Source organism: Neomonachus schauinslandi, chromosome 11, assembly GCF_002201575.2.
Source record: "Neomonachus schauinslandi chromosome 11, ASM220157v2, whole genome shotgun sequence".
In the NCBI taxonomy this organism is placed as follows: Eukaryota; Metazoa; Chordata; class Mammalia; order Carnivora; family Phocidae; genus Neomonachus; species Neomonachus schauinslandi.
The window spans coordinates 65,468,150-65,495,741 of NC_058413.1; the positions used below are offsets into that span (position 1 = coordinate 65,468,150).

Below are 27,592 nucleotides of genomic sequence, written 5' to 3' on the forward strand. Positions count from 1 at the left end.
GGGCCAGATGGCTTCCCAGGGGAATTCTACCAAACATTTCAAGAAGATAATACCTATTCTTCTGAAACTGTTCCAAAAAATAGAAATGGAAGGAAAACGTCCAAACTCATTTTATGAGGCCAGCATTACCTTGATCCCCAAACCAGACAAAGACCCCATCAAAAAGGAGAATGACAGACCAATATCCCTGATGAACATGGATGCAAAAATTCTCACCAAAATACTAGCCAATAGGATCCAACAGTACATTAAAAGGATTATTCACCATGACCAAGTGGGATTTATCCCTGGGCTGCAAGGTTGGTTCAACATCCGCAAATCAATCAATGTGATACAATACATTAACAAAAGAAAGAACAAGAATCATATGATCCTCTCAATAGATGCAGAAAAAGCTTTTGACAAAGTACACCATCCATTCTTGATGAAAACTCTTCAGAGTATAGGGATAGAGGGTACATACCTCAATATCATAAAAGCCATCTATGAAAAACCTACAGCAAATATCATTCTCAATGGAGAAAAACTGAGAGCTTTCCCCCTAAGGTCAGGAACGCGGCAGGGATGTCCACTATCACCACTGCTATTCAACATAGTATTGGAAGTCCTAGCCACAGCAATCAGACAACAAAAAGAAATCAAAGGCATCCAAATTGGCAAAGAAGAAGTCAAACTCTCACTCTTTGCAGATGATATGAGACGTTATGTGGAAAACCCCAAACACTCCACCCCAAAACTGCTAGAACTCATCCAGGAATTCAGTAAAGTGGCAGGATATAAAATCAATGCACAGAAGTCAGTGGCATTCCTATACACCAACAACAAGACAGAAGAAAGAGAAATTAAGGAGTCGATCCCATTTACAATTGCACCCAAAACCATAAGATACCTAGGAATAAATCTAACCAAAGAGACAAATGATCTGTACTCAGAAAACTATAAAATACTCATGAAAGAAACTGAGGAAGACACAAAGAAATGGAAAAACGTTCCATGCTCATGGATTGGAAGAACAAATATTGTGAAGATGTCAATGCTATCTAGAGCAATCTACACATTCAATGCAATCCCCATCAAAATACCATCCACTTTTGTCAAAGAAATGGAACAAATCATCCTAAAATGTGTATGGAACCAGAAAAGACCCCGCATAGCCAGAGGAATGTTGAAAAAGAAAAGCAAAGCCGGCGGCATCACAATTCCGGACTTCCAGCTCTATTACAAAGCTGTCATCATCAAGACAGCATGGTACTGGCACAAAAACAGGCACATAGTCAATGGAACAGAATAGAGAGCCCAGAAATGGACCCTCAACTCTATGGTCAACTCATCTTTGACAAAGCAGGAAAAAATGTCCAATGGAACAAAGACAGTCTCTTCAACAAATGGTGTTAGGAAAATTGGATAGCCACATGCAGAAGAATGAAACTGGACCATTTCCTTACACCACACACAAAAATAGACTCCAAATGGTTGAAAGACCTCAATGTGAGACAGGAGTCCATCAAAATGCTAAAGGAGAACACAGGCAGCAACCTCTTTGACCTCAGCCGAAGCAACTTCTTCCCAGAAACATCGCCAAAGGCAAGGGAAGCAAGGGCAAAAATGAACTATTGGGACTTCATCAAGATAAAAACCTTTTGCAAAGCAAAGGAAACAGTCAACAAAACCAAAAGACAACCGACAGAATGGGAGAAGATATTTGCAAATGACATATCAGATAAAGGGCTAGTATCCAAAATCTATAAAGAACTCATCAAACTCAACACCCAAAGAACAAAGAATCCAATCAAGAAATGGGCAGAAGACACGAACAGACATTTTTCCAAAGAAGACATCCAAATGGCCAACAGACACATGAAAAAGTGCTCAATATCGCTCGGCATCAGGGAAATCCAAATCAAAACCTCAATGAGATACCACCTCACACCAGTCAGAATGGATATAATTAACAAGTCAGGACGACAGATGTTGGTGGGGATGTGGGGGATGCGGAGAAAGGGGACCCCTCCTACACTGTTGGTGGGAATGCAAGCTGGTGCAGCCCCTCTGGAAAACAGTATGGAAGTTCCTCAAAAAGTTGAAAATAGAGCTACCATATGATCCAGCAATTGCACTACTGGGTATTTACCCCAAAGATACAAAAGTAGGGATCCGAAGGGGTACGTGCACCCCGATTTTTATAGCAGTAATGTCCAAAATAGCCAAACTGTGGAAAGAGCCAAGATGTCCATCGACAGATGAATGAATAAAGAAGATGTGGTATATATATACAATGGAATATTATGCAGCCATCAAAAGGAATGAGATCTTGCCATTTGCAACGACGTGGATGGAACTGGAGGGTATTATGTTGAGTGAAATAAGTCAAACAGAGAAAGACATGTATCATATGATCTCATTGATATGAGGAATTCTTAATCTCAGGAAACAAACTGAGGGTTGCTGGAGTGCGGGGTGGGGTGAGAGGGATGGGGTGACTGGGTGATAGACACTGGGGAGGGTATGTGCTCTGGTAAGCACTGTGAAGTGTGCAAGACTGTTGAATCTCAGATCTGTACCTCTGAAACAAATAATGCAATATATGTTAAGAAAAAAAAAAGAAGAAGAAGGTGGTAGCGGGAGGGGAAGAATGAAGCAGGGGAAATCGGAGGGGTAGACGAACCATGAGAGACGATGGACTCTGAAAAACAAACTGAGGGTTCTAGAGGGGAGGGGGGCGGGAGGATGGGTTAGCCTGGTGGTGGGTATTGAGGAGGGCACATTCTGCATGGAGCACTGGGTGTTATGCACAAACAATGAATCATGGAACACTTCATCTAAAACTAATGATGTAACGTATGGGGATTAACATAAGAATAAAAATAAATAAATAAATAAAAGGTTATTTGTGTCATTTATAGGAGCAACATTTTAATTTATAGTTATAAAATGTATTGATTTTTCCTCTTAATGAATCTCTGCCTCTATTAATGTGCCTTTCCAATTGCTTAAAAAAATAAATTGGCTGTGATATTAAAAAAAATTAAAAATAAAAAAATAAAAATTACTTAAATTTTATTGCCACAAAAAAAAGTTCTGAAACAATCAAAAAGTCTACAGAGAAGGGTCTCATTATAAATATTTTACACAAAATTTTTTTCATGCTATTAAGAGAAAATTGTCATAAAAAAATGAGAATTACTCAAGTCATTACCCAACACAAAACTCATGTTACACAGTCAATATGAGATGATCTGTGATATATTCAATTTGGTAGGTTAACTCGTTTTAGTCTTGAAAATCAGCTCAAAGCCCAATAGATTGATTAAAATATGTCAATAATCAACCACATGAATTGGCATTAGAGAAAAATGATGGAATTTTATGTCAGACATCATAGGTTTGAGTCCCAGAATTACTACTGCATACATTTCACTGGCCTATAGTGGGGGTTAATCAAATTTGTAAAAGGGCATCTTATAATTACAAGACACCATATGAATCAATGTATTATCACCTTTTTAAAAAAAGTTTATTTTTTAAATTTATTATCATTTTTCTTAAGTTTTATTTATTTTCAGTAATCTCTACACCCCACGTGGGGCTCAAACTCATAACCCCAAGATCAAGAGTCCCATGCTCTTCTGATTGAGCCAGCCAGGTGCCCCAACGCACTATCACCTTTGAGAGAAATACTGACACTATGAATATAATTGCAAACCATGTAGTCAGTGTTATCATCTTAAGAGATGCTGACATCTATTGAAGATCAGGAACTATTCCAAGAATTTACATGTATTAACCCATTTAATCCTTGGCAGCAACATTATGAGGTAGATGCTATTAATTATAAATGATTAATCAAGGTAAGGGGGAGTCAAATAACTTGGAACTTAAGCTGGATTCATCAACTCTCTCAGAAACATCACTCCTGCTCTTTGCCCTACAAAGAATAATGTACCTGCTTGCAGCCGTAGAATCTTTAATTTTCTTTCCTTCCAAGGAAGCTAAATGTTGTTCCAAAGCATCAAGAAGACTGCTCGGGGCCTAAAATTGTACAAATATAAGATTTTCATGATAATTAGGCCACTGGTCAAAAAAAATTAAGTATCATCTAATATATGAGAGTAACAAAAGTAGGTATATTCCTCATGAACTAATTAACAGCAGAGTTTTAGCTACCAAAGAATAACATTATTTTTATTACATAAGCATGACCTAATAAGGGGTATTAATAAACATAACCAAAAATATAAAAACTGAGACTATGGAAACATGAAACATTAAGAGGTTCCTGCAAGTAATTAATTTTTTTAATATTTAACTTATTTGAATTTTAAATAAAAACATACTCCTAAAAGCTAGATATATTGTTGGGCAATGTTCCCTGTAATTGATAAATACTTGCTGAGTAACTGAAAGTGCACAAACATTATCAATGTGATACAATTGTTTACCCACTAGAATGGCTAAAGTTAAAGACAAGACTAGCAAACATCGAACACTGGTGAAGATATGGAACAAATGGAACTCTTATACAATGTTGGTTGAAATTCATCCACCCTGAAAGAGGATCTGAATTTTTTTTTTATGAAATTAAATATACACCTAGCTTAACTACCCAATTCCATTCCTAATTATCTACCCAAAAGACATAAAAACCTATCTCCACAAGAAAAGACTTGTTCAAGAATGTTTTAAGTGGCTTTATTTACAACAGTAAAAAACTACAAATCCCAAAGTCCATCATTTGGAAAACGGATAAACAAAATTGTGAAGTCACACAATGAAATACTATTCAGCAATAAAGAGGAATGAATTAATGGTACACACTCACTACATGGACAGAGCTCAAAACACTATGATGAGCAAAAGAAGTCAGATACAAAAAAAACACTTGGATGATTCCATTTATATTACATTTAAGATCTAATAAAATTATGCTATTAGAAGTCAAAACAGTGATTTATGGAGAGGACTAGGGAGTGGCCAGAAGGGGACCTGAGAACTGGGGTGATGGAACTGATCTATATATTGAATGGTGTGCTGATAACACAAATGTCTACAGTTAATCAAATTCCACTGAAATAGATATTTAGCTCAATTTTGTTTTAAAAAAGACTGGCCTTTAAAGGCTATGTATCAAATCTTAATATGAAGAGCTAATTACTTTCAAAAGGAAACAAAGTGAGCTGAAAAGGAATTGTTCACTATCTTTCAGTGAAGCAAATCCATCAGTGGCATTTACTTGCCCCAAATATTCTTTAGGATTTGAGATAAAGAGTTACTGGATTACAGGTATCTAAATCTACCAATTACGACTTGAACAATTTCCTTCATTCTGCATTTTCTCTCTATACACAAGACCTTACCTTAGTACAAGATACAGTAGAAAACCAATTAAAGCCAAAAATATTAGATTATAACATTAATGTCTATGTTGAACTGAGAATACATGTGCACCACTCCCTAATCTCAACAAAATGTCTAAGACTCCCAAGAGCTCTTGTCAGAGATGATGATGAGAATGTTGTTGACAGTGATTAACATTTAAAAAGCTATTACAGGGCGCCTGGGTGGCTCAGTCGTTAAGCGGCTGCCTTCGGCTCAGGTCATGATCCCAGGGTCCTGGGATCGAGTCCCACATCAGGCTCCCTGCTCAGCGGGAAGCCTGCTTCTCCCTCTCCCACTCCCCCTGCTTGTGTTCCTGCTCTCGCTGTCTCTGTCAAATAAATAAATAAAATCTTTAAAAAAATAAAATAAAATAAAAATAAAAAGCTATTACAGCACAATAGGCAACATGCTAGCTACCTTGTATGTAATTACTGAGTCTATGAGGAAGGTACTAGTAGTATATCCATTTTACAAATGAACAACCTGAGACAGTCAAATGTAAATATCTTGCCTAAGATCACATATCTGATATAGAGCAGGAGCCAACACAGAGTGTAAGGTATATCTAAGCTGAAAGTTTAGATAAACTACTATGTTACAGAATCCTAAATTAAAACTGGGCTTTGCACTGGAGAGATTAAAGAAAATAAACTAAAGGAATAGTATGTAGTGGCTAGCTCCACCAACGTAAGAGATGAAGAGATCATAATGCTAAAACAAGAGTCAGCAATGTATCATGTTAAAATCTGTCAAGAAAAATTACACTGATCTCCTTGACAGTAGGAGCTGCATATTATTCATCTTTGTACTGTTCACACCTAGCAATACAGGGAAAGCTAGCAGACAGTGAATTGATATTATGCAATATACTTACCTGTGAAAGGTCTGGTATATCACCTCTGTCAATTCCAACTTGCTGTAAGAAGCAGAAGCATTGTATTTAATGAACAAAATTATAATAAAGAAGTAATAAAAATAAAATTTAGAAAATGAAATTTACGGCAAGTATTGTGAACAATATTCTAGACAGACATCTTTAAAATCAGAAGAATATTTAATCTCCAGAGGTATCATTCAGTATTTCCAAGGGCTTAGATGTTCTTTAATGGCTCTGAAAGTTATAAAAGGAGAACTAGAGGTGGTAAATTCAATAAGACTATTAAGTTACCATCTCCACATCTTCTGAGCACCTAGGTAAGCTAAGCTGTCACAATCTGCAAGCCCAAAGACAGTCTCATGAAAGAATATTTTATTTCTCACATCATATGGAGCAGATGGTCTATTTCATCTCAGACCAAAAGAACTGGAGGTAAATAAAGGCTTAAAATTTAAGTCAATAACTACAACGATCAAATGCAAAGAACATAAGAGGCTAAAGGAAAAAGTCGACAAATTAAAACAGTTAAAGAATTTACTGGAAACATAGTATAAACACTACCTTCTTGTTTTAGTATATGACTGACCCAAAAGAAATGGAAAAAAAAAAATTGATTTCTCCTTGAAAGATACTTTAAATCCAATATAATCTTCAGTAGACTTCATAAAATAGCTAACGTAAAGCTATTTTCTTCAAAGGTCTCATCGTCCTATTCTATCCTACTCCATCCGCTATAGGTTGAAATACCACTATGGTAACAGAGCTAGAATCACCAACTTGCTAGTTCCAGATTAACTACTTTGATATAATTGATCAATTATAGCCTAGTCATCTTCCAAAATTATCCTAGCAAGACATCTCTACTGGTGATGGGCAGAGGGCAGAGAAAGTGAAAACAAAAACTCTTTGAGAGCTGCCTCTGGGTAAGCAAGATAATGCCTGCAAGCATTACCACAACATAAATGCCTTCTGTGACAATGCCAGAAATTTATTTTTTTTAAAGCAGGGTTTTATTAGCTTTTTATTATTTTTATTATGGTTTCCGGCAAAAGATAAATTCTTCAATAAGATGTTTCGAACAGTTTGAACATCTTAAAAGTAAAATATTTTTGTCTCAACTAATTAAATCCTTCAATTATTTTCTTGGCCAGAATGAATGAACTATGCTTTTCAAACATCATTTAGCTACCTGTTAAAATCCTTTGTACACATCAAAACAGAAAAGAAAATGACCTAGAGGAACAGTTCTCAAAATAGGACATCTGTTGGATTCTGAATTGAAGGTTACAGATTACTTTCTTTTCATTAGAAAATATAAATGTATAATACAATATTCCTATAAAATATATATTAGATTAATTATCCTTAAAAGACCAAGATTGACATTCATTTGCATTCCAATATGTGCTTTCTCAAGGTGGGGGAGAATAAAAATAGCAGCAAATGTCTTCAGGACACAAACTAGAAGTCAGATACTGTTCTAAGCAATTTTACAACAACCCAGTGAGGTAAGCACTATCTCAAGTACTTTTACAGAGGAGGAAACCATGGGATGCCAAGATTAAGGACCTGTACCGAACTGTTATAGCTGAAATCAGAGTTCAAACTCAGGACATAAGCACCCAAGTTTCTAACACCCCACTGCAGAATCAAAACCACACTAGAGAACACATGTTTTCTGGGTGTCATGGGGAGAAAATGAGGAGAGGTTATCAGTGGATGGCTAAGAACAATTTCTATAGATTGATATAGAAATGTTATTATGAATCATCTTAAAGTTTATCATTCTAATGAGCTCACTAAAAAATTAAAATGTTGGCTCAGACTAACATTGTTTTAAAATATTCCGTGCTTTCTTATAGGAAAAAAATATCTTTTGAGGAAAATTTTCTAATTAAATTATATTCACCATTATTACAGTAGACTGAATAATGAAAAAAAGAAGAAAAGAACAATTTAAGTAAAGTAGTATAATGCTATTTTAGAAATCCAGAAAATTGTATTTTAAACAGATCTATAAAATTATCCTAGAACCTACATTCATGGTTTTCAGAATCAATGATAAACAATAAACACACTAAATTCACTTCTGTAGGGGAACAAAACACTATGAACCATGTGACTCTAGCTGCAAATCTCACTGGAGGAAAAAGACTTGCACTCACACTGAATATTCTCTACTACATAACAGGATAAATATGCTAAAATACATGGCTAATGCCAAACATAAAAATCTCTGCCACCATTATGTGCCACCTACCTGATTTTGTAGAGAAATAAACAATTTAAAAATAGATTACCTTTCAATATTCAATACTGAATTAAATATACGGTATATATCTTATTCAATACCACATCATATTCATACCATAACAAAGAATTCAATACAGCATATGGATATGACTGAATATATACTTCATTATATTTAAGATGTTTCTTTCATTTGGATAATGCCTTATTTCTTTAAAATCTACACTTAATGACAAAAAAAGCAAGTTAAGAGACAGTCAACTTAAAGACAATTTACCTCTGCAACTTTGAGAAACTCTGAGATTCTTGTCATCCTAGTCAGGAACTTCTTATAGATGTCGAGACCTTCTTTGCACTGGTTCTTTTTCATATCAAAATATTTTTCTGCCAAAAGTAAATGTAAAAATGCATTTATTCACATCAAAACAGAACACTCAAAAAGGAAAAGTATTAAGTAATAGCTCCAAAGAGGTCATACAGGTGTCTCAGAGAACACACTCACCCAAAGGAAAAATATCAGTGTTAGTTTAGACATTTAAAGCAAATTAAAACAGATGCTATTATATTAAAATAGAAAAATCATTTGACTTCCCCCATATTACTAGTTTGTTCTATAATATTTCTTCCCTCAGAATTCCCTAAATATAATTTGCATTTTTTGTTAACGTATGTTATACTTTTCTCCATTTAAAACAGCGCCAACTTACTAATAACATATTAACAAAGATGGCAACTTTATCATGTCCAAATGTCACCTGGAAAGCTCATTTAAACTTGTTATATGAACAGCAATAAAGAGCTTCATTTATACCAATACATCAACGGTGTTAAGACTGACTTCAAGGGGCACCTGGGTGGCTCAGTCGTTAAGCGTCTGCCTTCAGCTCAGGTCATGATCTCAGGGTCCTGGGATGGAGCCCCGCATTGGGCTCCCTGCTCCGCGGGAAGCCTGCTTCTCCCTCTCCCACTCCCCCTGCTTGTGTTCCCTCTCTCGCTGTGTCTGTCAAATAAAATCTTAAAAAAAAAAAAAAAAAAGACTGACTTCCAAAACTATGTAGAATAAACCTTCTACCTTTTTACTTGTAAAAAAATAGGCCCAATTTCCCTGTCTTCAAAAATTAAGGTATTCCTAAATAAGTTTGTGAATAAGCCTATAAAAAGTAAATTTAAATAAATTTTTTAAATGGGGAGGGGAGGGAGAACAAGCACAATGGAGTGAACACATTTGGTATCTGACACTTGATACTTAAGTACTCTTTAGACTGTTAACTTATCTACTCCATCCAAGTCCCATGGAAAAAATGATCATTTCTAGGAAAAATTAACTGCATTCTATATACACTAAACATACACATTCTTAAAATGCCTCAAAAGTAAAAGGCATCCTAAAAAATAAATGTTTAATGCATTTAAAATAATTATCAATTTTAAAATTAGGCTTAGAACAATTATGTATTTTATAATTAAAATTCTTTATGGAGTAAATTGTGAGGAAGTAAGATTCTTCTGGCAGAGAAAAAAATCCAACTTAATTTTAAGGGGATTTTTATATTTCTAAAAATAATAAAACTGACAGGAAAAAAATCACAGATATATCTAAAAATCAAAGTTCATCTAGGGGTACCTAGGCGGCTCAGGTGGTTGAGCAGCTGGCTCTTGGTTTTGGCCCAGGTCATGATCACAGGGTCCTGGGATTGAGTCCAGCATAGGGCTCCCTACTCAGTGGGAAATCTACTTGGGGATTCTTTGTCTCTCTCCCTCTTCCCCTCCCCCCCGCTTGCATGCATCTCTCTCTCTCTCTCTAAAATAAGTAAATCTTAAAAATAAATAAATAAAATGAAGTTCATCCAGCTGAACATTCTAGTTGTAAAAATAAGTATTTAATTACTTAACATAATCAGGTATAAAAATCTTTTCTCCAAATAAATTGTTTTAATCAATGAATATCCCAGTGAGTCGTTAGGCAGCCCTAAGTAACAACTCAGACAATATTATCAATAGAACACAAAATAAAAAAATAAAATGTTATTAAACTACAGCAATATTGCGGGGCATGGGTGGCTCAGTCGTCAAGCGTCTGCCTTCAGCTCAGGTCATAATCCTGGAGTCCTGGGATCGAGCCCTGCATTGGGCCCCCTGCTCAGCAGGGAGTCTGCTTCTCCCTCTCCCTCTGTTCCTACTCCTGGCTGTGCTTTCTCAATCTCTCTCTCTCTCTCAAATAATAAAATCTTAAAAAACAGCAACAACAATTAACAAACCACAGCAATATTTACCCAACAGGTTAATAATTCCTTCGTTGTATGCTGCAAACAGTCTAATGGCATCTTTGAACAGGAGCATGAAGGCAGCATTTATTACCCCATTTGTAAGTTCATTACTATTAACCTGGGGGAAAATTAGAAAAAAAGGTAAGCTAATCTTATGTATTAAATGACAAAAACTTCCTTCAAATTAAAATATAGTAAATTCAAATATTTAAGTGTATTACAGAAAAAGACATTTATTTCTTGCAATCAGTTACATCCAAATAGTGCAAAAATCTGTCAGAGTTCAGATTAATGTAAAAGGCACAAGCAAGCAAAAATTCTGTAACATTCAATTTAATTCAGAAATAAGTCACAAAGAACAAAAATATCCTTTAACTTCTGAAATTCTTAGGCAATCACCAAGATACAAAGCTAAGCTAGGTAGAAGAAACGTATTTTTTTTTAAATACACCTTTTTCCAGTATTATAAACAAATACCTTCAAAATGGCTATGATAATATTTCTATTTCATATGATTACTGGGAGAACTAATATACTGACTATGAATAGCACAGTCCCTCACACATAAAGAATGTTACTATTACTGAATTACGATGTAACAAAAAAAAAGCACCTATTTGTCTATCAAGAATACTAATACTAGTTTATGAAAGTTTTATCTCAAGAAATGAATCAAAAGGATGAACCAATTAACTTGTTTTTAGGCATATAAAAACATAAGCACAAAGTTGAACAGTAAACAACAAACTGGTAAATACTTGTAAAATCTCTAACAAGGTTGATTTCCATCGTAGAGAATCCTAATAATAAAGCAAATGACAGACAATTCACATAACATGTTGAAAAGACTTCCCTTATCAGGTAAATTAAAATATAATAATCAAATTAGACTAAAACTATCCTTTCTCCAGCACCAGACTAGGACGTACCAAAATTATCAAAACCAAGCTATATTACTCAGTGCCAACAAGGATAAAGAAAAACAGGCACCTATTTACAAGTGACTGGGCTTAATCCTTTTGTAATGTAAGTTGTCAATATTCATTAAAAATCTAAATGTTTATGTCCTTTGCTCTACCAAATTCTTTTTCTAGGCATTAACCCTATAAAATTTATAAATGTGACACACACTAACACACTAGAGATCAGCAACCATCTTTTGCAAAAAATCTAAATGTGAATATTTTAGATTCTGCGAATCGTATGGTATCTGTCAGATCTACTCAACTCTGTTATTACATCAAAAAAGCATCCACAGACAATATGTAAACCAGTGAGCCTGGTTGTACTGTAAAAATACTATTACAGAAACTGAATTGAAATTTCATATAATTTTCACCTGTCAAAAATATTCCTTTTTTAAAAATTATTTTCAACCATTTAAAATATATAAAAATCATTCTTAGCTCACAAGCCATATAAAAACAGGCAGTAAGCCATAGTTTAATAACCTGTTCTAGTCTATGAAGCATCTATAGAACTCATTTACCGAATGCATACTGAACATGCACTCTATATGCCACACACTCCTGACAATGGAGACACAGCAGAGAAAAAGCAGACCTGGTCCCTGCCCTCAAGAAACTTAAAGACTACCAATTAATAGCACAAGTTAAAGGAAAAATCTATTTGAGTATGAAATTGTCACAGTTTCATTCACTAACTTGCACTTATAAGCTCTAAAATAAAATATCTAAAGATAGATGCCCCCAAAAAGAACAGACTCGAAAATGCTAACACCTAACATATTATAAACAAGTGACAAAGCTGGCAACTTGGTTTAAATAATGGTCACTGAAACAAAACTTTCAGGGAGCACAATGCTCTTCAGCAACAGCTATTTATATAACAAGTTGTTACAAGTGTACTTGAACTTCCCTGTATTTGTTAATAACTGACATGCATTCAGTTCTATAATGCAGACAAAAGTGAAATATTAAATTGACTATTCATAAAGAAAATCTTTATATATTTTTAAAATCTAAAAACCATTATCAAAAGAAAGCAGATTTTCAGATCAATCCCTTCACCTCTCCATCACTTTCTTTAGCTAGTATACCCTTTAATTCTAGAGCTAGAGAAACACCACCAAAGAAATCAGAGCAAATCTAAAAAAATAAAAATAAAAAGTAATCTGATTTGGGACCACATTTACAGAAAATCTTTAGCCAAATAGGATATTAAAGTGAAAAACTTAGTTTATGAAAACTTAGGAATAAAGACTCTGACCAATAATATATTTGAATCTTAAATTTTTATAAAAGCATTTGTGCAATCAACTTACATTAAAATCAAGAAGGGCATCCATTTGATTTTGAATAATTGGTACAGTTTTTAGGAGTTTTTCTGTGTTCATTGTTCTCATAACACCATCAGCCCTGTTTTTATTTAAAAAAAAAAGAAATAATTGTTGTTAAATCTACATTTTAAGCTCTCATCTGGTTCTCTATTTAAAGAGAGAACAAGTTGCTATGAAATATCACATATTTTTAAATCATTAATGAACCTGACACTTCAAGCAAAAGTTATACAGAAAAAAACAAAAACAAGAAATGCTGTATGTCCAACATCAAAGAGCTAAAAAAAAAAAAAAAGTGTAAAAACATGAGACATAAAAATAAAAGTTTATATTATACAGCCAGATTTAAAGCGTATTCTTCACATGAGGAAATCATCTGATCCTCACACCATTCATATGTGTAAAGGGCAGTTCTATAGATTTTTTTTTTTAATAAGAAAAAATCATTGGCCTCAAATCACTGAACAGTTGGGATATGATGGAGCCAGCAGTTGAATTCAAGTCATAGTAAGCAACTGCTTTATTTAAGGTATTTTATTTATGACTCAAACAGCAATGACTTGTAAGCCATTAAAATATATGATACTTAAGAGGAATTGTTTTTCAATATTTTGTTAAAATTTCCAAAAAGATTTAAATATTGCTTTAGATATTTCTAAAGATACAAGAAATATTAGCAGTATCAGAAAAAACTACAATTTTACAAAAGTAGTACCAAAAACACTGGATAAGAGGTACCTGGGGCTAAGGTACACAATGAACATCAGGCTCCATTTTAAGGGTTTGGTGTATGTTTTTCAAATCCTCTATAGATAGACTTTTCCCATTTTGTTGATGATGAAGTTCTAGGTTTACTGAGATTATATGACTCTCTCTAAGGTCAGAGAACAGGTGGTAGGGTCATTATGTAAACCTAGCCTCGAAAACAGTGCTGTTCATAACCCTTTGTCAGAAAAAAACAATCACTTCCAGAAAGTGTGTAGACTTTCTCTAATTTACAAATGACCTACACTTACTTATAAATAGCCACTCTACCCTGGGCTACCCCTTCAATCACAACTCCAGGTGCCAGAAAAACAATTAAGCTCTGAAAATCAACAATAGTGCTTTGCAAGACAAAAATGAGTTTAAAGAACACACACTGGACTCCCTTAGGTAGGCAACTATTACCAGCCTTAGTCCAACAACTCTTTCCAGTAAGTAGTATTAACCCGTGGATGCCCGTTTCCCCTCAAGTACTGTAGTCCACTGGTTGCTACTAGCTGCTGCAGTTTGGCATGAGGACACCACTTCCTCTCTACAACCATTTTTTTATTCTCATACACCTCACTCTCATTTTATCAGTCATCATTAGTCTCCTTTTAGTTCTCCCTCCTCTCCTTGCTGAAGTCATTTCTGACCTGCTGCTTATTTCCTCTTTATCAAAGACCTGAATCCTGGCTTCTTGGTTAATTTCAACATCTACATGGGCAACCAATCCAACATCTTGATCTCAAATCCCCTGATCAAATCCCTATTCCTATAGTCAGATCATGACCTTACTGCCCACAGAAACCATATTATTCCCACCCTCCACCCCGACCACCAGTATGAAAAAGTAGATAAAATTTAGATACCTTATCCTATGGCAATAACCCTTCAACCTCCCAGCTGCTTTGGCCAAGTACCCCCATGGCAAAAACTATTTGACTTCATCATATACTTCAATGTATCAACTTCCACCACTACCCTTCTCATTGACCCTTCTCATTTTTAACTTCCTTTATCTAGCTTAGAATTCCACAGATCATTATTGTAATCACTACCTTGCAAATACTCTCAACTCTTGCAGTAACTTGGCAAATTCACAATCCTGGCTAAGCAGCTGAATGCTGGTGAAGAAAACCACTTAGAGCAAACTAGTCAAACTAAATTTCATTATCAACCCCAAATGGGGACTCGTCATTGTCAGCAATCCTCTTAGCCTTCTCCAGTGAATTCCTCTAAGTACTTTCAAACCTGATTCTCTCACTCGTCCTTCCCTGCCTCCCTATGCCCACCACACAAACTCTCAGCTCATAACTCCTAAATATTTCATACAGAAATAGAAAATGACAAGAAGAGGTTGTCTAGTCATCTCGCTAACAAAACTACATCTATCTGGTCTGGTCCTATTCAGTGGAGGAATCTCTCTTTCTATGAAATACAAATACAAATATCCAAAAACACAGGTCCTCTGGATCCCACTTTGTCACAATCCTCTGGTTGTCCTTTTTTTCCTCTAATATAGAACTAACAGAACTATGTGCAATGGTGGAAATGTTCAGTATCTGTACCATTCAATATGGTAGCCACTAGCCACATGGGGCTATTGAGTATCCAAAATATGGCTGATGCAACTGCAGAAATGTATTTTGTATTTTATTTCACTTTAACTCATTTAAATTTCACTAGCCGCATGTAGCAAATAGCTACCATACTGAACAGTGCAGCTCATTAATCTCTTCTTTTATACTACACCATTCCCATGAACATGCTGGCAAAGTCTCTATGATCACCATTCTTTAAACACACACACTCCACTAAAATCATATTCCCATTCAGCTACCATTTGTCTTGCAAAGCCAAGCATACTTCTCAAAAAGAGCTCTACGCTCACTTTTCATTCATTATTCAATTCATCCCAATATAGGCCCCTCTCCTATCAACTCCAGTTAAATTGTTCTAGTTTAGGTCATACAGTAGAAATCCCACGTTGTTTCTCCAATGGGTACTTGTCTAACACAGAGTTTTCTGCAGTATCACTTTTTCAGTCTCTTGTTGGCTCCTCATCCTCTACACATCCTCTAAATTACATGTTTTGTATCTTAAGGTATTCCTGAGCCCTATCCTCTCATTCTGTACTTAAACCCCCAGGTGATCTGTCATTCCCAAGACAGAAATCACCAAGATGCCAATGACGGACTTATACTCCTAGATCAGAACTCTCAAGTTCCAAGTTAGTATGTCCAATTGTCCACTTGATATCTCACCTTATACAAATCACAGGCATGTCAAAACTAGTATTTCCAAAACTAAGTCCTTAATTTTGTACCACTATGCCCAACCCTACTCCACTCCAAAATCTTCCCAGTAAAAGGTGCCCATCTCCCCAGGAACTTACACCAGAAAGCCTGGGGACAATTTTGATTCCCCCCCCAACTAGCCCCCACATAATTTCTTTCCAAAGAACTTCAAATTTCTCAATTAAGAAAAATCTTAACAGCTACCAAATGCTTATATTTAGATTTTAAAAGACTCAATTCACTAACCCAAGTGCTTGAATATGATTCAGACCAAATACATGACAATTCATACCCCATGCAGAACACCAAGTTTTACGACTTCTTAAATACATTATAATTAAATTCAGATACTTGGGGGTGCCTGGGTGGCTCAGTCGTTAAGCGTCTGCCTTCGGCTCAGGTCATGATCCCAGGGTCCTGGGATCGAGCCCCGCATCGGGCTCCCTGCTCCGCGGGAAGCCTGCTTCTCCCTCTCCCACTCCCCCTGCTTGTGTTCCCTCTCTCGCTGTCTCTCTCTCTGTCAAATAAATAAATAAAATCTTAAAAAAAAAAAAATTCAGATACTTGTTTCTCAAATAAAAAAGCAATGGATTAAAGGCTGGTCATCCATGTCCTTATTTACAGAAAATACCTGGATTATTCTGTCTTTTGCTTATTATGTAATAGTGTCTTTCTTGATACTTCGAATCAAACCAATTTAGAATTCAAGATAATTCAATATTAAGTTAATATGATCAAAAAGTAGAATGTTAAACAAAAAGAAAACGTAGGGAGTGATGTTTAATAACCAACTGAAAAGATAAATCTACAGGCAATTTACTGGATTCATTTTCCACAGAACCATTTAATACACTGTTTGCAAAGTGATCTAGTCATCTTTTCAAAAACTGCTAAACACCTACGATGTTTAGACACCGTGGAAGTCCTGAAGATATGACTAAGGTTATATTGCCCTCATGTAGGTGACATGTTACATAAAATTTAACAATAGAAATAAGATTTCCTCAAAGAAATGTTGTTTGAGTGAATTCTTGAAGAATGACTAAGTATTTACCAAAATAACAAAAAAGAGGCTTTATTTAAAAGAAAGTAGTACTTATAAGCAAAAAGTCATTTAACCATTACTGGGCAATAAATCTTAATTTTTTAATATCCTATATTCTATTAAAAATTATAGCTGATCTCCACCTCACTTTTCTTATACCAAGATATATTACAAATGAATCAAAGACTTAAACTTAAAATACTGAATCCATAAATACATACAATGAAAACATGAATAGGTAATTGATCATTTTGGGGGTAGAAAAGCTCATTTTGACTGTCCTTAAAAAGAAAAAAGCCATAAAAATAAAGACTACTATTTTGATCACGTAAGATTTTAAGAATTTTAGTCACATTTAAAAAAGAAAGAAAAATATTTGTAACTCATGACAATTTATTTTCCTAATATACAAAAAGTTTATTTGAGTGTTTGCCATATGCTAATAAGCATTACACACAATATTTAATTCTCACTATGATTCTAACAGACAAGTGCTAATAACATCACTGTTTTACATTTTATAGATGAAATAATTCAGAGCTTAAATCAAAGCTTCCCCATTGCGCAGAACAAACAGTACAAATTGGTTATATATGCACCAAGACATTAATCCTTAACCCTTCAGGCTCAAGAAGTGTTCTTAATTTAACCCACTGTCCAGTGGTATCAGTTTATGTGCCACGAAGTAGAAAAAATTAGCAAGCTGATGGATATGTAATAAAAGATCCCTGTTCTTAGAAAGAAGCACTGAAATATTATGGGATATAAAAGGCAAGAGGTATGCAATCCACTTTCAAATGGCTCAGGAAAAAAAGTATATACACACAGAGAGAATAATTAAGTAAATGTGAGAAAATAATAAAATCTGATGAATCTGAGTAAAGTGTATAGGAGTTACCTATATTATTCTTGCAGCATTTCTGGAAGTGAAATTATTTCAAAATAAAGTTATTTTTCAAAAGTAAGCAAGCTGGCTGAAGTATGTTATTAAAATTCCTCATCTAACTGAAGTGAAGCTAGAATTCAAACTTAGATTAATCTGACTAAACAGCCTGTGAGGGACGCCTGGGTGGCTCAGTCGGTTACGTGTCTGCCTTAGGCATAGGTCATGAGAGTCTGGGGACTGAGTCCCACATGAGGCTCCTTGCTCAGCAGGGGAGCCTGCTTCTCCCTCTGCCCTGACACTCCCCCTTGCTTATGCACATGCGTTCTCTGACAAATGAATAAATAAAATCTTAAAAAAAAAACCAAACAGCCTGTGAGCTCTTAACATTAAACATAATAGGAAAGAAAATACCCAATAGGGAAGGGGGCAAAAGATACTGAAAGGCAATGAACAAAGCATGAATGGCATTTTAAGAGAGAAAGAGGTTCAGTAACACCATTTATTGAATTTTCAATGACTCAATGTAAAACGAACACCTAATGAGATACTTTTTGATGAGGATGGAAGAATATAGTGAAAGAGGTATCTATAACTATATTTAAGTCAATAATGCAGTACAACTTTTATAAAGGGCAATTTGGTGTTTTCTATTAAAATGTTAAATGTATATATATATATCCTTTGACTTATCGGTTCTAAGAATTTATTCTACAGGAAACTTCACTTAAAAATGTAACAACATCTGGGGGGATGGGGGGTGGCTGGGTGATAGACATTGGGGAGAGTATGTGTTGTGGTGAGCACTGTGTATTGTGTAAGACTGATGAATCACAGACCTGTACCCCTGAAACAAATACATTATATGTTAATAATTTAAAAAAAAAGAATATAACACGTAAAAGGATGGTCAATGCATTGCTTTTATAAGACAAAAAAATGACAGTAAATCAAATGTACATCTAGAACATAATCCTATAGCCATTCAGAAGAATGAAATAGATCCAGAAGTACTGATTGAAAATATTTAAAATACACAACAGGGAAGGAAAGCAGCCTTCAAATAACATAATCCAATCTGTTACATGATTTTCTCTGTGCCTTCATATATATACTTATTTCTTTTTTTTTTTTTTTTTTTTTAAAGATTTTATTTATTTATTTGAGACAGAGAGAATGAGAGAGAGCACATGAGAGGGGGGAGGGTCAGAGGGAGAAGCAGACTCCCTGCCGAGCAGGGAGCCCGATGCGGGACTCGATCCAGGGACTCCAGGATCATGACCTGAGCCGAAGGCAGTCGCTTAACCAACTGAGCCACCCAGGCGCCCCTATATACTTATTTCTAATTATAGGTTACATATACCAGTTTACATATACCAAACATACAAAATTATTACCCTAATAAATAAAACTTTACTATTTACCACACAAATCCTCTCCAAAATTAAAACAGTTCACTGAGGTTTAGCCATGATATAATAAATTTTTTTTTATTATATAATAAATATTAAGTGCTGTCACATTCTCAACTCACACCCTAATGTCCTATACTTTTTCTTTCTTATATATATATATATATATATAATCTGATACATATATACTATGTGTATGTATCTATGTGTGCTTGTCAAATTTTGTGCTTCTTGGTTTACTCAATTATGGCTCCTTGATTTACTTTCCTTTCCCTTTAAGAGTAATTTCCTTTAAGTCAATACTAAATATATTGTGCATAATCAAGGGTTGTTCTCAGCCAAATAATAAAAGTTTGCTCTATTAAACACAGCGTGCAGCAACTCTCCTCAATCTCAAAACTAGCCCTTCAGATTAGAAAAAAAGTTACTATTTTAAAAATCTATTAATCTGAAATCTACAAGTATCTTGAAGATTAGTTTTACTGAACACACTTTATAGTGAAATATTAATATAAGTCCAAATGGAAAATGGTTCATGGGACAGAACACTGGAATTAAGAACCAAATTTGTAAGATGAACCCCTCTACTATCATCTCACAAATGACAAAGTACTTAAATATAGGAAACAAAATCTGTGGATATTAAGTTTCAGTAAATTCCAACTAATCACCTCCTGATTAATTTTGAATAGTGACAAAGAACATTTAGATTGTTCTAAAAATGCTTAGAGGCGCCTGGGTGGCTCAGTCGGTTAAGTGTCTGACTCTTGGTTTCAGCTCAGGTCATGATCTCTGGCTCGTGGGATCAAGCTGAGTCAGGCTCCATGCTCAGCCCAGACTCTGCTTGGTAATCTCTCCCTCTGCCTCTCCCCCACCCCTGCCCGCTCCCCCCCACCCCACTGTGTGTGCAGGCACTCTCTCTCTCAAATAAATACATAAAATCTTAAAAAAAAAAAAATAAAAATTTAAAAAATAAAAATGCTGAGGCGCCTGGGTGGCTCAGTTGGTTGGGCATCCGACTCTTGGTTTGGGCTCAGGTCATGGTCTCAGAGTTGTGGGATGGAGCCCCACTTCAGGATCTGCATTCAGCAGAGTCCGCTGGAGATTATCTCCCTTTCCCTCTGCTCCTGCCCCTGTTGGAGCACACACTCACTCGGCTCTCAAATAAATAAATAAAATCTTAAAAAAATAATGCTTAAATAACTAAGGGGTTATTTCTACATTTGTAGAAAATTTTCCATTGCAGTCTCGTAATTTAACATTTCAAGAGAACAATTTAAAGAAAACATTAATTGCTTCGGTATTTGAGCAGCAAAGAAATTCAGAAAGGCATTCACCAAAATATTTCTGCAGAAGCCAGATTCCCGTCAGGGCAGTCCTTTAGAGCTACAATGCCCCTTAAGAATGTCTTTAGTGGCTTTTTTCCTGAGAGCTCATATACCATAAGAAAAATCTGTATACCAGGCTGTATCAGGTAGCAATCCACACTACAACAAGGATGCTACAACTTGAATACATTTTGATAGGTGAGAAAAGCCAGACTCAAAAGGCCATACAATGTATAATTTCATTTACATAAAATATCTAGAATAGGCAAATCCATAAAGACAGAAAGAAGATTTGTAGCTGCCACGGTCTGGAGGAAGAAGGAAATGAGAAGGACTGCTAATGGGTATGAGGTTTCTCACAGGAATGATGAAATATTCTGAGATTAGACAGTGATGTGGCACAACTTTGTAAATATACTAAAACCCACTTAATTATATACTTTTAAGAGAGTGAATTTTAGGTTGTGTGAATTGTATCTCAATAAAGCTGTTATAAAATTAAAAAGAACTTTAAAAAATCCTAGCACAAAAAGCATATGATGTACTTCAAAGAAAAATAAAATTCATCTTTTAAAACTGGCCTAACATTTCACAATTCATAATCTAGTAATTTCTATGGTTTACATTTTAAAATAGTCAAATACATCAGATATCAAAAAAAGGGAAAGCTTAACTCACCCTCTTTTCACTTTTGTGAAATCAAATGCAACTTGTCTGTATGAAACTGCTTTTTCATTAAGATATCTACTATACCGCCTAATAAATGTAGACATGTCATATCCTGTAAGAAACAGAAAATGTTTTCACAAATTATTAAAATCCCAATTTGCTTAGAAAACCAACTCATTTCATCCAATGACCATAATATCTTGATATCCCAACTCAATCTAATGATGTATATTAAGTGACTAATAATGAATAGTATCACATTAAAATCTCTAAGACCTCACATGTTTTAAGTCAGATATGTCATATGTGGCTTTGAAAAACCTCCCCCCCTTAGAATTTCACTAAAATAGTATTTCTATTTTACTTCTGATCAACATTCCTACCACAATTGGAAAACCATGTTCTCTTAAACACTATTTGATAACCTCATAACTCAAATTTAACATCCTATGGAACCGTAAGCCCCTCTCCTGAAATCATTAAGCAATTTTATAATTTTCATACTTAAACTTTCTCTAAGATATTCTTTCATCATATTCATGAGATTTGAAAACTTCAGCAACATAAGATCTAATCAATGTTATTTAAAAAGCAACTTATATTTTAATTATTGCCTTGCTCAAGGAAGTCTATAAATTTTTGCTACTCATTAAAAAGCAGGTCCATCTTATTTTAGCTCATCTTCATCTAACAAATTTCACTTTTTTGATGATCGCTACAACTTTAAAAATACCAAAACAATAACAAAAATGTAAAGTGACTGGATTTAACATCATTACCAATTCATTTATTCAGCAAATATTTCTTGAGTGCCTACTAAGTGCTACTGGAAAAAAAAAACAATGAACAAAATAGAAAAAAAAATGACTGCCCTCATGTATTCTCATAACTTCTACTGCATTTTATTAGGTGTTACATACTCACATTTCCTAGCTCTTTTAGTTTATATTGTTCCCTCTAATCAACTCTACTCCATCCTCCTGCTGGGAGAAATAACTACCATCCTTCAGTCTCTGACACTTTGCCTGAACTCTGTGTGTTCCCACATTATTCTTATTCTATGTTCAGTTCCTAGCTATTTGATGTACATAGTGTCTAACTCACTAGACTAGAGGCTTATTTATATACATCCAGTATAACATCCAGTGTGTATATATGAGATTCCACCCAACAAAATACATGTTCAATCAAAATTACTTGTCAAAACCATTGAATTACATGCTTTTAATTATTTTCTGAGTTTTCTCTACAGAATAGGAGCTTCAAATAAAAGGCCTAAAAAATGTTCTCTACATAAAAGGAATAAAAGTTCTAAAACCTTATCACTAGAAGTGCTTAATTTCCATCTTAAGAAAGTAGAAAATCAGTAGCTAATAAGATACCAAAAAACCCCACTGAACAAATGCATTATACTCTGCTTCTGAGTACTGCTTTGCAAATTGTTTTCCACAGCCTCTTAACTTCAAATGAAGTGAATGAGGGGAAACGGAAATAAAAATACGAACAAGTAGAGTTTCTTCCACATCCCCCAAGAAAGACCAACTCCAGTTTTATCTGTTACATATTTCTGGGTTCTATTTAAGGTTTTATTTGAAAAAGGTATTCCACTGCTTAATTTATTTTTAACTACTCAGAGCACTGCTCCTCTTATTAAAATCAATCTTGTAACAGCCCTATGTACAGATTACTGGCCTTCCAAAATCTCTGGAAGATAGGGTATTTGATTCATTCTAATTAATACTTCCATCTGCCAAAAGTGAACAAGTATTGAACTGGGCAGTCCCTGACCCAAACACTGCTAGTCACTAAATTCCACTGATGTTACCTCCAACAAGAGATATAATTCAGGTCCTCATTACCTTTCTACTAGATGACCAGAACAATGACCAAAACAGTCTTTTTTTTTTTTTTTTTGACCAAAACAGTCTTAATGTCTTTAAGACTTTATCACTCTAACCCAACCTTTACTGAGCTATGGCACTTTCTTTATAAGACACACCCCCTCTCCCCTTCTTCCTCAAATCAAAAAACTCTGATGGTTTCTCACTGCATTATAAAATCCCAACACTATAAAAATCTTCCACGTCTGATTTTGGCCCCAAACAGCTTCTTGATATTTGCCACTACATGCTCTGCAATACATTACCCATAAATTCTGTTCATATTCATTTGCTCTATAAATCTTAAATATTCCATACTCTTTCACATCTTTGTACATCCATGTGCCTTTGCTTAAGTTAACCCATGTCCTTGTCCATCTTTCAAAGCCCAGCACAAAATCTCCCCTTCTCCAAAGACATTTCCCAGATTGAGCCCTACTGTTGAATATTCCCAAGTCATCTGGTATGTCCCTTATTCCTACAGCTGGCCCTGTATAATATTAACAGCCTAGTTCTGGAACTAAGTACAACAGATCCCAGTAAGACAGAATGTGCATGGAGCACTACAACAGAGTATAGCAATCTCAAGTTACGGAATTAGAAGTAAAATAAACGAAATAATAGGTGTGAGCATCAGTGAGCAATTCATCTGAATAACATACCATACTTACCTTTGCTACTAAAATATATAATATTTCCAGCTACATTTCTCAGAATAAAGCATAGAATAATAACAGTAACAATGAAAGCTCATACTTACACAGTGTTCCCTGTGTGCCAGGCATTGTTGTAAGCACTTTACATTTATCAATTAAGTTAAGCCTCATAACAACCCTATAAGGGTAGGTGCTATTGTTATTCCTGACATTATAGATGCAGAGAGGTGAAGTAACTTGCTCAAGTTCATGCAGCTGGTAAGTGGTAGAGATGGGACTCATGGTAAGTGGTAGAGATGGGACTGAAACCCAGGCAATTCAATTCCAGAATCCATGCTCTGAAACCACTATCTTAATCTATTTCTTAGAGTTCTAGGTGTCAAGTACTAAAGTCAATTGTAATCTTCACATTAAAAGACAGTTTCTTCTTCCCCACACCTTTTACTAAATATGTAGTATTTAGTAAATACTTTAGTAAATTCTACAGCTAAAAGACAGAGTTCAACTCTGCAGTAATCATCATACAAGATTGATTTTCCATAAGTTGTCTTTACCTTGCAATCCACTTTTATCCAAAAAATTGCTTAAGTTAAACAACGTGTTTCTTGAAGCCAAATACTGAATAAAACGCTGGAAAACAAACAAATAATTATGTCAAATTAAGGTAATGCCATCTAACAAACTCTAATTTGAGAATGGGGGGGGTGTGTTTAACACATTCCGTTAAGCTTATCTAGCTTAAACTTCTCATCCTCAGTCCTACTAATTAGTTACCAAACCTAAAAACATAATCCATATATTTCACTAGCACAAAGGAATTTATTAAAGCCTAATGCCCATGGCTTTGGTATAAGCATCAAAATAAAAGGAAAGAGGCACTTTTACCCTGGAACCAGCAATTCTGGCTTTACTACAGCATATTATGGCTATAGTTAATCACACTAAAGTGGCATCTTTAAACAGCTACCTGGTGACCCAAATTTTTATGACATTTTTAAAAATGAAATACTTGTAATCATACAAGAGAATAATATAGATATCCCCTTACCCCCGTCCAGATTAAACACACTGCCATATTTACTTTAATCTTCTTACAGAAACAAAACATTAAAGAGTCTATTGAAACACACCTTCCATCTCATTTCCTTCCCTCTTCAAAGTCAATCACTTTTCTGAAGTAGGTATCATTCCCACACATATTTTTACTATTTTTCCATATATTTAACCTATAAACTGTACAAATTTTGTTTTCTATTTTCAATTTACAGAAAAATCATACTGTACTTCTTTTCCAATATGCTTTTTAACAACTTTTCCCCAAGAATTATCCCTTTAATATATGTAAATCTAGTTCATTCATTTAAAATGATGTTCTAATACTTCAATGACCTACTATATCATTATGTATCCATTTCTTTATGGATGTTTAAGTTCTTTCCAATTTCACTATCATTAACAATGCTTCATAGGCATCTTTGTACTAGGTATCCAGGTGCAAACATACAGGAGTTTATCATGATATAAACAGGGTAGAATTGTTGGATCAGCATCTATGTAAAGGTCATCTCAAAATACCGTCAAAATTCTCTCCAAAGTGCTTACCATAGAACACTACCTTCATTTCCCTTTATATACACCCTCTAAAATAGAGAGCTAATTCCTTTCAATTTCACTTCTCCTTAGGATTTCCTTTTTTTTTTTTTAACGTATGCAGAGGGTTACTATCAATTAGGGTATACACCATCACTCCCTTAACTCAATCTTGTTCATCTGCATTCACCCCAAACTAACAAGCCAGGATTTTGAAAAACAATTTGTAAACTGAAGACTCACATTTCATCACTTATCCTAAAATGACTTGTTTCAAAAAGGTATTAAAATATCCTAAGACAAGAGGTGCCTGGGTGGCCAGTTAGTTAAGCGTCTGCCTTCAGCTCAGGTCATGATCCCAGGGGCCTGGGATCGAGCCCCAAACAGGGCTCCCTGCTCAGCTGGGAGTCTGCTTCTCCCTCTGCCCCTCCCCCCCTCAAGTAAATAAAATCTTTAAAAAAATCCTAAGACAGTATTAGACTCCATGATTTTCATAAGCTGTTGTAATTCTTTATTGTGGGAAGCCTGTTCTATGCATTATTATATGTTCAGAAGCATCCCTGGCCTCTACCTAGGTGTGCCAAGAGCATCCCCATCATTTTTGACAAATGTCTCCTGGCAGGGGCAGGACAGGGGATAACTTTCCTCCCTGCCCTATGGTATTCTCATCACCACAGCATAGTAAAATCATATGCATACTTTCTTACAGACTAATAAACCTGCCAATGAGAAGAACATCACATTTGTCTTAGCTTAAGGGAAATGAACATGGGTTTATATAAAAACCACACAGAAATGCTATCATCTTTCTCCTCCTGTCAGTAAGGAATGATAGTCAACTTTGTTTCTTTGCCTTTGTCAAAGTTTTGCCTCTAGTATTATCATCTTATTTACAGTCTCTAAAAGCCACCACTAACAGTTTTCCTCTTTACCTGGCATTCTAATTGGTTATATTTGTGGTTTTTCTTTTTAAAGAATAAACTAGGGGCGCCTGGGTGGCTCAGTTGGTTAAGCGACTGCCTTCAGCTCAGGTCATGATCCTGAAGTCCTGGGATGGAGTCCCCACATCAGGCTCCCTGCTCAGCAGGGAGTCTGCTTCTTCCTCTGATCCCCCCACCGCCATGCTCTCTCTCTGTCTCTCTCTCTCAAATAAGTAAATAAAAATCTTAAAAAAAAAAGAATAAACTATATATGTATTTTTTAAAAAGGTGAAAAATACCATAAACCCGAAATTCTTCAGAATGATCATGATCTTAAGTAAACATAGTCCCAATAAAAGCATAAACTATTACCCTAGTTAAGATCAAAATGCTTCAAGTTATAGTAAAGCTAATACCCAAATATTTCTATTAACTCTGTACACTGGCTACAATAAATTAGAAAGCAACTGAATAACATTTGTCCTAAAAATGATCAAGTCTGTTAACTAAGCAATCATATTTCAGGTAACACTTCTGGAAATAACTTTTTTTTTTTTTTTTTAAAGATTTTATTTATTTATTTGAGAGAGAGAGAATGAGAGACAGAGAGCACGAGAGGGAAGGGGATCAGAGGGAGAAGCAGACCCCCCACTGAGCAGGGAGCCCGATGCGGGACTCGATCCCGGGACTCCAGGATCATGACCTGAGCTGAAGGCAGTCGCTTAACCAACTGAGCCACCCAGGCGCCCTGGAAATAACTTTTAAAACTTAAATACTACTGGGGAACCTGGGTGGCTCAGTCGTTAAGCGTCTGCCTTCGGCTCAGGTCATGATCCCAGGGTCCTGGGATCAAGCCCCGCATCGGGCTCCCTGCTTGGCGGAAAGCCTGCTTCTCCCTCTCCCGCTCCCCCTGCTTGTGTTCCCCTCTCTCGCTGTGTCTCTGTCAAATAAATAAATAAAAATCTTAAAAAAAAAAAAAACAAATACCACCAATAAAATCATCCAATGTGGTGCTGCTCTAACAATGAATAATCAGAAAGCTAAATTTCTAAGAAAGGGAAAGTTAAAAATATTTTTTTAATATTTTATTTATATA

At 35.1% G+C, this 27,592-nt stretch overlaps 1 protein-coding gene across 10 annotated transcripts in view; it reads right to left on the bottom strand.

Annotated features, from left to right (window-relative positions):
* PICALM (phosphatidylinositol binding clathrin assembly protein) overlaps positions 1–27,592 on the bottom strand; it is a 110,660-nt gene that overhangs the window by 46,942 nt on the left and 36,126 nt on the right. For all 10 annotated transcript variants that reach the window (XM_044919600.1, XM_021686446.2, XM_021686445.2 and 7 more), the window contains exons 3-9: positions 24,541–24,616; positions 21,460–21,562; positions 13,055–13,148; positions 10,777–10,888; positions 8,781–8,887; positions 6,251–6,292; positions 3,944–4,029 (exon numbers count right to left, since the gene is read on the bottom strand). In XM_044919600.1, the coding sequence (XP_044775535.1) occupies positions 3,944–4,029; positions 6,251–6,292; positions 8,781–8,887; positions 10,777–10,888; positions 13,055–13,148; positions 21,460–21,562; positions 24,541–24,616 (620 nt within the window). The remainder of the gene's footprint in view (positions 1–3,943; positions 4,030–6,250; positions 6,293–8,780; positions 8,888–10,776; positions 10,889–13,054; positions 13,149–21,459; positions 21,563–24,540; positions 24,617–27,592) is intronic.